The sequence below is a fragment of the Hesperophylax consimilis genome, chromosome 4, assembly GCF_061612785.1.
Source record: "Hesperophylax consimilis isolate HC1 chromosome 4, BYU_Hcon_1.0, whole genome shotgun sequence".
Lineage (NCBI taxonomy): Eukaryota > Metazoa > Arthropoda > Insecta > Trichoptera > Limnephilidae > Hesperophylax > Hesperophylax consimilis.
The window spans coordinates 25,360,007-25,376,702 of NC_142839.1; the positions used below are offsets into that span (position 1 = coordinate 25,360,007).

The 16,696-nt window shown below is 34.1% G+C and overlaps 1 protein-coding gene across 1 annotated transcript in view; it reads left to right on the plus strand.

Moving 5' to 3' along the window:
- Window positions 1–14,390, plus strand: part of sens-2 (zinc finger transcription factor senseless-2) — a 91,012-nt gene extending 76,622 nt beyond the window's left edge. Inside the window, exon 5 of the mRNA XM_089631345.1 lies at window positions 13,927–14,390. Within this exon, the coding sequence (XP_089487471.1) occupies window positions 13,927–14,144 (218 nt within the window). The 3' untranslated portion in view covers window positions 14,145–14,390. The remainder of the gene's footprint in view (window positions 1–13,926) is intronic.
- The last annotated feature ends 2,306 nt before the right edge of the window (window positions 14,391–16,696 follow it).

A 16,696-nucleotide genomic window follows, 5' to 3' on the forward strand; every position in this document is an offset into this window, starting at 1 on the left:
AATTACACTGTGCCGAAAAAGTTGGAATGCAGACAAAACTAGTTGACACAATGTGGAAAAAAAATAATTTTTCATATAAACAACATAATTTTCATACCTGCTATATACTCGTAGCAACACACCTTGTTTCATAAATTGTACTTATTGAAACTCGCTCGAAATAATTCGTGAAACGAGATGAAACCGGGTAGTAACTTCTTGCCACCTCTTGGATACTTATAAACCTATAGTTCCAAGGTTCTTACAGACAGTTTTGTTTTGCAATATTCTGATTCGACACTTATTCATTTATTTACGGTACAATTAGGTAACTTTAAATACAGATTTTTTTTTTCAAAAATAGATTAAAAATAAATCTATTACATTTTGCAATCAGGCTATAGGAAACAATATGTCAGCTAATAACTATTTTCAAAAAAAAATAGGAACGTGAAATTAAATGAATTGCAATAATGCAGGGCTTTCAATAAAAAAATTACAACAGATACCAATCTTCAGACAGATGTGAGAGGAAGGCTTCTCATTCAACTTGGCCGTATTTTAATGTTTATTTCATCCAGCTCTGCAGGACAATCTTGGTATTTGGAATATAACGAATCTTGGGTAGGCGGTTTGGGTTGGTGTTGTGTTGGTGTTGGGTTGATGTTGGGTTGAGTGGGGAATTGGGAGCCGTGCTAAACTCCACGATATTTATCAGTAACTTTTTGATTTTACCGCGCGCACTCCATCTGCGATTGATTCTGAAAGTATTTCGGGATATTTACAAAACTCGAGTATTCCGTGTATGATTTACTGATTTGTCCCGGAAAATTTTACTCTGATAGATTTATGTGGATCAAATTACAAAATAGCATATTTTTAACATAAAATTAAATTGAAAAAAAATAATGTATGAAATCGTATTTTAAGTTAAGAAAAAAAAATTGATTTTTTAAAAGAATGACAAACTTTCCCAGGTTACGAAAAATAAAATGATATTATTTGAAAAACTTCCACTATCACAATAAGAAAATAGCAGAGGAAATGAACCCACGATACCTGAGTGGGGATACCTGATGTTTTTGCCCACTCAACTATTAACCGGTATATTACCTAAATTAAAACTTGTAAGGAATAATAATTACAACAAAATTAAGAACACCTTCAATTCGATTTTATTACAACCCATCCCAATAAATGAACCAAAATTAAATATTCATCTTATTTCCATTTTTCAGTCAATATATATATTTTAATAAAAAAAGCAGATACAAAATCTCTCAAACAACTAGCATTAATTGTGTGGAGACGAGCGTGTTAAAACTTATATCACGCTTGAATTATTTGAATTTCGATTTTCGTGATGGAATGAATAAATAAATGAATGAATGAAATGGAATCTTGGAACTGGAAATTAACCCACTTCTCGATATCCGATCGAGCTGTAACTCGACAGTAGACTTGTTGCCTATGAAAATGCATTATATCAGCTTCAACTTTTGGTGGCATTAACTCATACACAGGAAATTATAAAACATTATGAAAATATACGAAATAAATCTTCTTTAGGATTTGACTTAAGTGATAGCGGCCACCCTTTAGTCAATCCCTGGGGAGGAAGATTCAATCCTTAGTCAAACCAAAATATATAAAAAAAATTATGTATTATAGTAAAAAAACTGTTTGTTTACGGGTTGATTTTATTTTATTCCTAACGTTTCTGAAATATTCTTCGAATGATATACCCACTCAATCCTTCCAATCTGTATGTTTTACCTACTCAATTCTTCCAATCTGTATGGTATACCTACTCAATTCTTCCAATCTGTGTGGTGTACCTACTCAATTCTTCCAATATTTATGGTATTCATACTCAATTCTTCCAATCTCTATGATATACCTACTCAATTCTTCCAATATGTATGGTAAACCTACTCAATTCTTCCAATCTGTATGGTGTACCTACTCAATTCTACAAATCTGTATGGTATACCTACTCAATTCTTCCAATCTGTATGGTATACCTACTCAATTCTTCCAATCTGTATCGTATACCTACTCAATTCTTCCAATCTGTATGGTATACCTACTCATTTTTTCCAATCTGTGTGGTATACCTACTCCATTCTTCCAATCTGTATGGAAAACCTATTCAATTCTTCATCTGAATAGCACAGAATTTTAGCAGAGGCATTTTTACGGCTTAATGATTGCAAATTAAAATTATATAATCAATTACTTCCAAAGAAATATGTAATTATCTAGAGGGTTGAGGCATAGAACTCGGGCGCTAGGTTTAGGGGGTGAACGGGGTTGAGGGTGGTGGGGTGGGGGAAGCAACCAACCGTTTATTCCTCTGATATAAAACAGACCGCCTTAAATGATACCCGCAAGATTTTGTGGCAAACGAATTGGGCATTGCTTTGCTTTTCTTTGATTATCTTTTTCGTTAAAATATATATTTATGGGACTGAGAAATTCACATCTGAAACAATGCGAATTCTCCACAGATTTTTTCCTTTACTTTTCTAGAAAGAGTTGGGTTAAGTATACATACCTATAAATTTTCTAGAAAGAGTTAGGTTAGGTTAGGTTAAGTATACATAACTATACATTTTCTAGAAATAGTTATGTCAGGTTAGGTTAAGTATAGATACCTATACATTTATTTACGTTTCTAGAAAGAGTTAGGATAGGTGAGGTTAAGTATACATAACTATACATTTTCTAGAAATAGTTAGGTCAGGTTAGGTTAAGTATAGATACCTATACATTTATTTACGTTTCTAGAAAGAGTTAGGATAGGTGAGGTTAAGTATACATAAATATACATTTTCTAGAAATAGTTAGGTCAGGTTAGGTTAAGTATAGATACCTTTACATTTCTTTACCTTTCTAGAAAGAGTCAGGTTAAGTATACATTTTGTGAGAAATTATTATAATATTCTTACAGTCAAATAAATTTATTTAAATTAATTGATTTTTTGTTAACCAAAGTTTCAGAGATCTTTGCAGCGTCCATCATCATGGTAGTATGTAGAGATTAGAGAAAGGTGTGGTAGTGTATGAGAAGTGATCGCTTAGTCACAATAATCAACAAACCTAATATTTTGGGTTTTAAATACACCTATTTAAATTTAACTTTGGTTTTTGGTATTGAATGAATGCAAATCTTGGAAGTGGAAACTAACCCACTTTCCGACATCCGATCGAGCTGAAAATCGGCAGAAATACTTGATGTTGATAACAATGCATTCTATTAACTTTTGGTTCGTATACACACCCGGAAATTTACGCGTTTTTCTAAAATCGGCTGACATTACAGCAGTTAATATACGAAATAAATATCGGTCCCACCCGATCGGCAATGGTGAGGTTGATAGAGTTGTCGACTACGGTTCCTGGATAGGAAGGTGCAATCCTCAGTCGAACAAAAAAAAATTAAAAGACATTTTAAAAACGGTGTATTGTATTTAGTAAAAACTAAATATAGAATTTTTTATTGAAACAATAGGAAAGATAAGTTTATAGTACAATGTGTTAGAAAGTCACCCGGGAAAAGTGAGTAAGTTTCCTACATAGATTCATTTATGTATATTCACAATAATTTTTGGTGCTATCCTTTACTAGCGATTCTGGCTATACCATTACCGTTGGATTTTGTATTTATTAACAGGCAAATTGCTATTACTAGGTCCTCGCGTTAGGCGGGCCCAAATCCGCACCGCGCGGCAGATTGCTGCCGTTCTCAACATTTGATACGATTTAGGGTTATTACCTAGCGGCAGATAGCGGAGATAGCAGCAGATACCTGCAGATACAAGCAGATAGCGGAGAGTAGGTACAAGCTACCTGCCACTACCTACCTCGCTATCTACAGTGCTCGGTACCTACCTGGCCTCCTTTCCTCATTTCCTCCTATCTCCGGCCAGGAGGGGGAGGGACACGCCTCCTCTGGGGGGGAGGACCTCCTTTGTGAAATCAAACCCAGTAATGGCGGTCGAGCTGCTTGGAATTTTTACAGATTTTTTATTATCAATCAGCGCCGAACGGATAAGAGCGGTGTTTATGAGCGATTCCGATGCGCAGGTAGCTACGTTTACGGTCGGAAATCAAATTATATTCTTCCGTATTCTGTTTTATTTATGAGGTTGTAATGATTGCAGTTATTTGTTGTAAAACAATTTTTAAAGTTATTTCTCACCATTCAATGATAAGCTCCATTAAAAAAAACATTAAATTTGACGAAATGAATTTCACATTGTTTTAAAATAAGCGTCAGTTATTTTTTTAACTTTGCCTTTCCTAATTTAAATAAAAAATACCATGCCCATCCCCGATATACGCGTGAATGTGCGAGTTCTACAGTCCTTGGCTAAGAGCACCAACCATTGAAAAATGTCACTTGAAAAAATAGTCATAACGGAGCTCTAAGTGATGCCTTAAGGTACATAAAATCACTGTTTCGTATTATTTATTTATTTTAGCACTTCATTGTTAGATTGATTATCGTTTTAATGTCAAATTTTCTAAATTTTTAACGTTTTTCACAATCACAATTTGTTTTCCTTCAAGGGAAATCTCGATCTTCTATAGTTAAGAGTTTAAAGGGTGGCGTTAAACGAACAGCCCCAGTTCTAAACTTCGAGACTGAATACTAAATCCGCTTTATATATTCCGCAAAGTGGTTATCGTAAATTACACATAAATCGACGGAACTTTCGGCTTGAACTTTTCGAAGTGGAGAGAGAGCTTTTCGTTTGAGGGCCAGATTTTTGTTGCTGGTTTAGAAATCAATCATCGAAACGATAACATTTTACCAAAATCACGTAGGTTCCTACTTTCTAATATTATTGAATCAAATATTGTTAATGTTATTGGTGCCCTGCAATCTTAGTTACAAAAAGATTCATTGCTGGCAATTTTTTATATCATTTCAAGTCGAAAGGGGTAAAATAGATAATTCTAGTAAAAATATTACCACCTTTTAAAGGTCTCCGTAGACACAACTTAAAAAAACACTATTTAAATCTTAGACAACATCAGCCATGCATATATTATATGGGCTACACGTGCGATTTTGATATGCTCTATGCGCAGACCATTATTCTGATCTTGAAGTTACATAAACTCACCATCGTGAGTGTTTTTTCGGTATTATGCCGTGTTGCACTTCCTCCTCCTTTAGTCAATGTTTCAGATAGCCTTACAGTGTCCATTATCTGTGGATAATATCCCAAAAATAACTAGGAGAAAAATGAATATTGTTCATTTAGTTCGAACACGTCTTCCGACATCGTGATAATATATTAGAAAATTTTCTAGAACTTAACTGAACTTAACTGAACTTTTACTGACAAAAAAAAACTAAAAATTCATTAGTTAAATGACTGCGATCCCGTTTTTAAACGAATTACTGATAATTTGAAGAGATTCTCAATAAATTAGCATACTCACTTTTCTCCGTGCAATTAAAAGAATACTTTTAGCCGTAAAAACCTTAGACCATACACGACTATTGTCAAATTTAAATAGATATATTGTATTCAAAGTCTCATCTAAAATTGCACCAATTCCATGTCAATCTTAGATTTTTTACAACTAAGAGAAAACCTGTTTGAAAAACGTAGAACTCCATGGCTGAGTTTTAAGAGTACAGACTACGTGGAGATTTCACGGAGCAGATGCTCCCAGATTACACCCTGCCGTCGAGCAAACCAGCGCAGCCTCCCGACCTACCCCCTCCCCTGCTGGCAACCTTCCCCCTCTCCCCACCCTAATGGGAGAGGTTCCGCAACCTTTGGAAAACTGCGTGAAATCAAAATAACGTAGCATAAGGATCTAGTAAATTTTTTATATTTGGTCGGTCTTTCGTTTTTTCAACATTTAGTCTTACGGGTACCTCTACTAGTACTTACATTATTTCAACCGCAATCCATTACATACATTACATTCGACTTGAATTGCCACGAAATACTGTGTACCTACTTGTGATTTTATCGTTATGAAAGGATAAAGTGATGTGCCAGCATCGACCGACTTTTGCATTAAATAGTATATAGGTAGAAAAAATAATCATTACAATAGTCATGGTGTTTTTAGTTTCAAGTATGCATTTTGTATCCTGAATCTCATCACTTTGAAAAATAGCTTGTCGCTGAAATATTTTCAATAAAAAATCATCCTCATCGCAGTCCAGGTTATTATTGGCTGTAATTTATACGCGGTCTGCAGGTAATAGCTGATAGTGTTTGTACGTTCACGGTAAAAACATCTTCAAGTCTTTCACCAACATTAAATTGCTGGAGTCTGTAATCGCGTGACCCATCGTCTGGTTGATGTTTGATGAGTCGATAAAGAAGTTTACGTTGAGCCGACAGATTATTTCTAAAACATTTTCACATAATTATTACACGTTCTCTTGGAGAATATCAATCCACGATATATAAAAGTTACAGCATTCCTGAAAAAAATATTAGTCATTCAGAATATATCGAGAACATTTTTTCTTTTCCTAACATACTCGTATATGACAGTACAAGTATGACAGTATTTATATGAACAAGTGTTTCGCCGTCTTCACATAACATTTGCTTTTAACTGATACTTTGTTTCTCGGGAACTCTTTCAATTATTTCATTATTGGCCGCATTCCCATTTTAACACGAAAATGAATAATTTGATAAGATTTTTAATAAATTAACAGTATTTCATTTCAATAAAATTTTTCAGTTTGTCTACTTCACAAATGTCAAAGTCGTGATGAGACTTGTGTTCTCATTTTCTCATGTTCTCATTTTTACATATTGACCATTTGCAAAAATGAGAACATCTTCCGATAGGGTGATGACTTTTACACTATAAATTTAGTTATTTATTAATATCCTTTGAATTGAGTTGTGTATTCCTGCACATTAGTTATCTCTTCCGCTTCTCTCTTCCATCCTTCTTCCTTCTTACTTCCATCCACCCTTGCTTGAACCATTCAAAGGAAGTTCACTTTAAAGGGATGCATTATTTCATTCTGGAGATGGGTTCCTCAACTGATTGGAACTTCCCCGACATCGTAAATTGTTGGCAATTTATCTTCATTACCACCGCACGCTTTTTTCCGATTTTAAATCTCTATTCTACGAAAAGAAACGGATTACTTTTAAATCTCACTTTACTTTTGCTAACAAATTAAAGACTTGAACATCGTTTGAAGAACATTCACTTTTATTCACAATATTATAATAATACATTTTGGAAGGCTCTTTATATTTTGACCGGTCAGTGGCTAGGTTAGTATTTTTTTTTGGTCCCACCCAAGCGTCGTGAATTCAATTCCTCGGCTGGCTAACCCTCCATCACGGCACAAGCAACATTTTCCGATTACTGTGGTGGTAGTAGGAGATTTTCAAATATTTTGTTTAAGACAATTAACTTTTTTTCTATATTCGTTATCAAATGTTGATTCAACTTATGGTGAAAATGATCCAATAAACATTTTCGGAATGCATTTATTTTCATTTTTTAATAATGAATAATGGCAAAAGTACTATATAATAATTATTCATGGTAAAAGCAGGAATCTTATATAGAAAATCGTACCAATGTGTATAAAGCGGTCGGAAAATCCTTTCCCCTGCCCTTCAATACTCTTCTCACCCCGCCTACTAACCCTAACCAGAGACGTGAAATCATCGAAGTGTTAACGTTCTACCTCCCTTTACTTTCTCATTCCTCTAATTCTCCCACCCAGCTTTCCGTAGAACAACCCTGCAACTCCCATTTGGTAGAGAAACTATAAAAGCCATGTACTCGAATTAGACTTTCATTGTGTTTACATTTTTTAAATAATTTTATATATTAGTATTTTGAAACGTTCAAAATCCATTGAATCCCTTTTAAGACAACCAGATAAAGGCTACGTTGTAACTTCTCCCATTTTCTTATTAATGATGCCTGTATAACAGAAAAGAGAGATTACTACGAAGCTCTCAGGAGTAGGACCAGGTATAGGAATATACAACACAGCATTTACTTACTGGCGCAAGTTTTCCCTAGCATCTTTTATACGTAATGTAACATTTCTTAATTTCCCTGCATTCAAGCTCCTGCACCTTTAAAAGTTGCTTTCCTTGCTCTATCATCAAATTACCATAAACGTCTTCAACTATCATGAAAGGAAGTTGTGATATCTCTTCTGATTCGTTTAACTCGCTTTGACATATTTCGACTCGGTGCTTTGATCTTTCACGTGAATGGATACTCGAATCCAAAACATAAGAAGTTACCTGGATTCTTTTACGGCAATATGTAGTTTAGAGTTTTCGATATATTTCGGTTACTTTTCTTCAGGGCCGGCCCTAACAACACCCAACAGTCTTAACACATTGCCCTTGAGATCGTTTTCCTTAAAACAAAAAGGATTAATAGATAATCATTGAAGACGATATTAACAACCCTCAGATAAAAAATGTGAAACAGAAAAATCAGAAAAAGATTCGGTCGCATATACATATCTGAATCGAAACAAAATGTACTTTATCTGGAAAGGTAATTTAATAAGATCATCTCGGCAGTTTTATAGTCAAGCAAAAGTACCCGTTATAAAACGCTCGGAAAACAATGCTATTCCTTAAAAATTATACATTACAATGTTTTGGATTTAATTTCAATCTTTCACGAATTACCTTTTCCTTTTAACCTTTAATATCCACTACGTATTTTCGCAAGAGTTTCCTAAGTTCATCTACCCGCTTTTCCTCCCCCCCCCCCCTCAACCCAATCCGCCACGCCACAGCGATGGCCGCCGGGCGCCCGAGGCAACGCTTTGATTTCCGATTCAGAGGGAAATTGCTATCCATAACTAACCTCCCCCATCCATCCCAAAATACTCATTTCAAACAGGCTATCTGGTTGAAAGGGAAATTCAGACAGTATTCGATCATCGCCCACTAAAAGGAATGCTATCGTCATTTTGCTAAGAGGCTTCGCTTTCCGCCTTTAGAAAATTTACTTGAATATGGGGGATCGGGCTTCGAACATGTTTGGTAACTTATGAACGTGCTCGAAAGGGGTACATATTCAAGAGTTGGTTAAAATAAGGGTGACCATTATTTATTAATTAAATTTACGAAAAAAGTAAAAACAATGAAAAACCAAGCAGAATTACAGCCGAATTTACCCTAAAATTGCATGGAAAATGGTTATGATGCTTTTCTTGTCATTCATGTTCACAAGTTATAAGTCTGACTTTTCTGTGTCTCTTTTAGTTACCTAACATATTATGCGTTAACTTTAAAAAAATGAACTGAATTAAGTTATAAAATGAACGAATTACTTATTCATAATATATTAACGCGGTTTATTAAACATTCTACAAGAGTACCTGATTATTTTTATTTTCATTAAAATATTCATTTTCATTTGAAAATAATGCTGAATTTACATCTCTCAAATTCACAACCTGCGGTCACTCCCGCAACCACTTTAACAACGTACCCTCTCATTTACCTCCTCCCTCAAGGCTCATGGGGAGGGGGGTGGTTACCATGGCGACCGCCGCCCGCTGCACCCCGCGGGAGGGGCGGGCACCAAATCAGTGCACCAATGGCATGACAGAAATAAATTGTTTCCCCTCCCCCACCTCCTCCCGCCCGCTACCTCCTGTTCCTGTCGATCCAGACAATAAGACGGAGGCATATTTGTGATCCATTCATTCTGATATTAAACCAGATCTATAGAATTTTATATTTTCTTCGACTAAATATTGAACAATACATAATTATAAAAAAAGTAAGGCAACATCGAGAGATATGTTTCGAACTGTTCATTTACAAAACAGATAAGATAAATAAAAAATGGTTCCATGCTAACTCAACACAGTGACTATTCAACACACTTTTAAAAAGTGATATAAAGTCATTAAATACGATGAAGAAAAAAAATTAAACCTACCCTAACCTAACCCACTGAATCCAGTTAATAAAGTTTTTATTTCATCACTTTCCATGACTTTATATAACTTTTTAAAGATGTGATGAATTATCGTTTTGATGATTTATCCGGTCAACATAAAAAATAGTTGAAAAAAAATTTAAATAACCGTCACAGGATGCTTGAAAGATGTGAAACAAGGAAGTGAAATTGAAAGTAAAAGATAATTTTTATTTTTGATATTAAAAAAATTCTCTTATTATTATTATACACAACAAAATATATTTCAAATTGAAAATTCTTCGTAATTTAGAATAGACAAATTCCCAATATTAGACAAAATAGAATAAAATACATGGCACAGAGTTTTGGCGGCCGGGCGCAAAGAGCACGAGTCACGAGGCTGGCCGAACGAAGCGTCGGTCCGGGCAAGAGCGTCGTCCCGTTTCCGCAAAAGAGCGTCGTTCCATCTTTTGCCATACTTGTCTCGCAAGAGCCGATTTTACCCCCCCCCCCCCCCAGACGCGCCAAAAGATATTTCACCTTAAAAAACTCACCTAACGTAAATTTATCTAATCCAACCAGCTAACCTAACGTAACGTAACCTATTATTTTATCGAAAATAGAAACACTGCACTGTAAACTTTGTACGTATCGGGTATGAAGCGAAAGCTTTTCGTGCGTTTCAAAAATTAAGCGAAAGAAATCTATGTTTAAGTGCGGCGATAAACAAGCGCTATAAAATCGGGAATCCTGACCTTTTCCAGACCTCCGTGAAGGTTCTGCGAAGGCTATGGATTTTTCACTTGGCTAAATGTGCGGAATCTCCGGCATGTGCCTGAGCTCCTATTCTGCGTTAGAGACTGCTAGGTTACGTTTTCCCAAAGAACCTACTCATTTTTTTATTACTTACGGTTTTCTACCCATACGTATATGAAAATTAAGAATTTTGTAAGAACCTGTATGATTTAATAAAATCTCATTTTATTAACACTATTCCAATTTAGTAATTGGGTATTTTCACGAAATGTTAATACCGTTAAAAATGTGTGGATGTAATAAAAATAAGTTTATTTTTAATTATTATTTATTATTGTACTAAAAATAGGTAATTCCAATATTTTCATTCATAATTAATTATTTATTTCAAATATGAACTAAAACCGAAACGGTTGCCACTGACTTTAACGTCATTATTACATAGTAAGTGTCACCAACGTCATTCAGTATGACGTCACGCCGCCGAATTCACGAAAACGAACACTTCGTATTGTCGGCAAATCGAAATTGGCACATTTTAAGTCGTTTAGAAAAAAATTTCCTCCACATAAAAATACCTTAATTGTCGTAATTTTTTTCGAGTGTGAAAAAACAGTGAAAATACCCCTTTGGAAGATACTATTTTTTTTGTAATTTCGTGCCATGATTGATGCGAAACGTGAAAAATTTACGTATTTTGAAATAACAACCTTCGATTTGAAGGATTATTTTCAGTATTAGTGCAAAAATAAATTTTATGTGCATTGACCGATTGGCGAAAGAACGTTCCAAACGGGACATTTGAACTGCAGGGACCATTGGTGAATGATTCATAAAAAGTGGTTAATAATTAAACTAATAATCCATTTACTTTTGTTTATATACGTTTTCAATGAGAATACGAAGGCATCTTAATGTAAACAGTGAAATTATTTCCTCTAATTTTACATCAAAATTCTATTTTTCGCACCCTTATATCAAAGCCCTTATTAAGGTTGGTAGGTATTCGGAGCAATATCAGGGCTCTCTTCCCCGAAGTACGTTATGAGATTTTCAATTTGACAGAGATGGTTCAGATTGCAGGCCGAGGTGAAGTAGGACACGCCAGGGACCTACGTTCCGACTAAAGTTACACCGCACGGAAAATTTCTCCATCAAAAATTTGATTATCAAGTGATTTGACAAAAGATATATTTTATCTTGATCAATGTTTAGATTTTTATGCTGTGTTGCGCTTGCTCCTTATTTAGCTAACGTTTCGGACATTTTCTCCCGTTTTCATGGAAAATTATGATATTTAAAACATAGGTGCAGTCTTACCTGCCCATAAAAATTACTTTGCTACATTCTTCTTTGACATTTTGGCTAATAAAATATTTAAATGTAAATCGTCCTGCAATTCCGTTTTTAACCGGAATACGAATAATTTGAAGAGATTTTTAATAAATTAGCAATATTTTGTATCAGTAAGATTTCTACGTGCAGATTGGTATGTTTACTATGTTGTATTTACCTAAGTGAATTTAATGAACTTATTTTAATATAAAATATATTCTGGTCGCTGTATCCTTATCGTGGGTAAGAGTTTAATATCAGTGCCCGGTTGGTGCTAAGAAATGTCAAATCAGCCATAAATTTTATTTGTCCATCGGGGATTCCCGGATCGAGACCCGAATACTAACGCTGCGCCACTGGACAAACTGATTGGAGCGAGTGGAACGGGAGAACCGATGAAGTAACGAGAAGAACAAATAAAATGTGAAGTAAAATATGATACAGACGAGGAAGAGATAATATTATGTGAGAGTTTCGGGTGTTGATCGTAAAATAGGTCGGCTGAGATTGGACTTTTGTTTTATTTCGGCCAGATTAAATGCTAGCTGTAATACTTTGGGCGTATCGAATAGGGTGAATTTGTTTTTTTCTCTTTTGTTCATATGGTGGGGGCCAGAGGTGTTTAATTAAAGATGGGGGTTTAATATGCCTGCTAAGGCAAATTCGACCGTAGGTCCGTCCTTTACGCCGGGCGGCGAGCTGAATATTGTTTTTACACTACTTCATCACTTATTTCGTTAATATTCCCACATTATTTTAGAGATTTGCTAGGGCAAATTTAGCTGTTCTGTCCAATACATCAGGCCGCGCGTCCAAATTTTTCACTTTGTCGTTAATATTACGACTTTATTTTAGGTTTTTGTCTCGTCTTAAGGCAATGCACCACGTCGTGTAACATGTAGAATTGGGCCGATAGAATAATAACACACAATATATATGGCGATAAGGTTTAAATTCCCATTTAACACCTGCCGCCTGTTTTGATTTAGGCAAAGAGAAAAACACCGCCAAAAAGTGTGTATTATTTTATTTGCGAAGTTTAGACACGAACACTTAAATATTTTACGATAATTTTCTAAAAAACTTAATTTTCAACATTATACAATAAAAACGTAAATTAAAATCGGTTCTTAAGTAGGAGATTTGAAACTTTTACGCAGTTTTTATAGGTCTGATACTTTATTTTTTTGTGCATATAGAAATATTCAAGACTATTTCAAAGAACAAGATGTGTTATACTCTCAGTATTTAATTAAAACTTCTTACAACGATCTAATTTTCAAAAAAAAAACTCATCATTTTGCATTATTACATGGTGCTTCGCTTTAAGTACATAGTTTGCGATTATTAATCTGTACCATAAAATGATAAATGTCTAGCAGAAGCTTTTAAATGCTCCATTAGTATATTAAATTTATGAACTTTGCATTATAACATTTTTTTATATGTACCTAAATAATAAGAATGGAAAATATGAAACAAAGGATTATTTCCGCGAATGATATATTAACTCTACGCTAGAGCGTCAAATACAAACTACACATCCCCTTACAATCTTAGTCCTCAATCATCTTCAAATTAGTAACATCGTTGAAGGTTTTTCTACGCTAGATTTAATTGCCAAATTACCACCTCACTTTTGGTGATTTAGTGATTAAACCACCACTTAAAGAGAGTTTCTTACCACTTTATATTACCACAATATTTCCATAAACATTACGCTGTGCCCCCGACCCAATATTTTAGTTTCTGTCCGATGTTTTGAATACATTTGGTCGCTCGAGACCCGACTTAATATGCATTGTATTTTGATAACACATGTACCTAAAATATTGCTTTTAATTGCAGAAAAACGCAATATTATCATTTTTGTGTAATTTTATCTATGAATCAAAGACGCGACCCTAAGTTTTTTTTATTTATTTGTAGGTGAGAAGCCCCACAAGTGCCAAGTGTGCGGAAAGGCGTTCAGCCAGAGCTCCAACCTGATCACGCACTCGCGCAAGCACACCGGTTTCAAGCCCTTCGCGTGCGACCTCTGCGGCCGGGCCTTCCAGCGCAAGGTGGATCTGCGCCGCCACAAGGAGACCCAGCACACCGAGCTGCGGCCGCTGGGCGCACTGCCCTCGCAGCCCCCGCCACTCTGAGGCTGCGCCCCCTACGAGCCCCAGCCCTACTGCCAGCAGCAAAACGCGCTAGGACTCTAATCACGCTATATTCCAAACTCAAATTCAATGAAAAAATGACTCTAATCAAGCTATAATCTAAATTCAAATTCATTGACAAAATAAGCAGTGAGTGTAATTAAGCTACGTCTTGAATTCAAATTCATTGAAAAACCCGCTGGGACTCTAATCAAGCTACATTCCAAATTCAAATTCATCGGAAAGTACGATGGGACTCTAATCAAACTCTATTCTATTATCGAACGTTGAAACATTCGAACCACAGATTTGAATAGTGTTATTTTGTGATTGATAATCTCACGTATACAAATAAATGATTTGATATATGAACATTACTGGACTTAAATCTATGAGTGTCCCACTACTACGATTTTGTTACCACCGGTTAATAAATATTAGGAATTTTTTTTTTTTACTTTTGTCAAAAAAATTATTTTTGCCAGATAGGTATTTATTAATACCATTGAAAACCTTTTTGCAGTCACTGTCAAATAATTTTTATATTTTTTCAAAATCTGAGCTCAAAGTTGTCTTTTTCCTTTTTGTTAACTTTCTTAGAGACAAGTTTGAGAAAAATTAGATTATTGATTATCCCATTTCCATAAAACATAAAATATTTTTCAGGATACTGTTTTGTGTAAATTAAGTTTTTCATTCCCATTCCAAAATAAGGTTAGACTTTTATATTTTATTATCCCTTTCCAGAATCGTACTAAAAATAATAATTTTATGTTATTTGTTAAGTTTGACCAAAGTCAAATATTATTGATCGTTCACTTATACTATTGAAGAATATACATATTATTATCACATGAAATTACTTAGATGTAATGGGTGCATTTTAAACGTAGTGAATTTGTTAAATTATTTTAAAACATCTGGACTTATTTATTTACTTTTGATGTGTATGCCTTCGTAGTCAATTGACAAATAAAAAGATTTTTTAAATCGCAGGTAATCTGGAAAGAATGGCGCTGGAAATCATTTGCATTACATGACAGCTTTGTGATTCGGCTTGTTTTTTAATGATTTACAGGCAGTTTTTTTTAAATGGTTCATAAAAATAATGGTTGGATTGTCAGGGAGTAATAAAAAAAATAATTAAAAATATAATGCATAAGTAATTGGGAAAGGGGTCAGATTGTTTTCCTATGAGTGTATGAATATAAGCATACACGGAGAAATCATACTGATTTAAAACATTGATAATTTATTAAAAACCTGGTCAAATTATTCGTATTCTTGTTAAAAACGGGAGTGCAGGACTTTAATGAATTAATTGATAGATTCCCTAAGAAACTATTAGTAAAACCCGATAAACGCATTTCTTCATTTCATTCATCGGGAAAAGCGCAGCTGCATGAACACGTGTTCTCGATATATTCTAAACGGTCTAATATTTTACTAGGAAATGGCATGCCATCACGTTTTTAACAAGATTTTTAATAAATCAGCTCGCCCATTTTTCTCCGTGCAGGTACTTTTAACAGAATATTGCTTTTTTTAGATTTTTTCGACTGAGATTTTTACGATTTTTTTAACCAAAAATGTCAAAATGTGAGGTTAAGTAAAGTTTAAAATAATAATTATTTACATTGATATCGCTATAAAAATAGCTTTTTGGTGAAATTAGACATTACTTACAATAATTACAAATTCCAGTGGCATCACATAGTTTGTTAAAACATATTCCAGTGATATCACATAATATAAGACAAAATGTTTATTGCAAATACGACCAATTTATTTAATTTATTGGTTAATATTTACGTATTTTTACAATCCACTTTTTTCTTAACGTTGAGAAGCCTTTGTCCAGAGGCACAATACAACACCGAGACATTGTAATCACTATTATTATACTTAACTGTTCATCACTGAGAAACCTATGTCTAGAGGTACCATACAAGACCGAGACATTTTAATCACTATTATTATTAAACTCTTGTAAAAAACAATTGCATATAAATAATGGCTACCATGATATCCAACTACACCAGCGCCATGGCTGATTCCAGCATTTCCTGCTATTTCCAAATTACCTGCCAATATGTCATTTAGACACTATTTCTGTAAATAGGGTGTAAATGATTTACAACGACTTAATTTATTTAATTTACTGACACAATCAATATTGTTAGAAATTAACTTGACTAAATTTCACTGTTAATAACAATGTTTAAAAAATGCATCCCTGATCAACATACAACGACGATGTTTGCTAATAATAATTGTACATAAAAAGTTATGTTTTTTAATTTTTTGTAAATATATAAAAGTATTTGTTTATTCGATTAATACTACATTATTTAATTGCCAAAGATCTTTACCTGATTATAGAAAAATATTGATTAAGTCTCACAAATTTTATTTATTTACGAGAAGATTTATAATTTTAACTTCTAGTCACACGGAGAATTATTAAATTTATTTTTGTAAATAACTTTACAAAAGAAACCTTACATATCACACATAAACAATAATAATTTCGGTTGTCTGTGCGTCTTGCATAG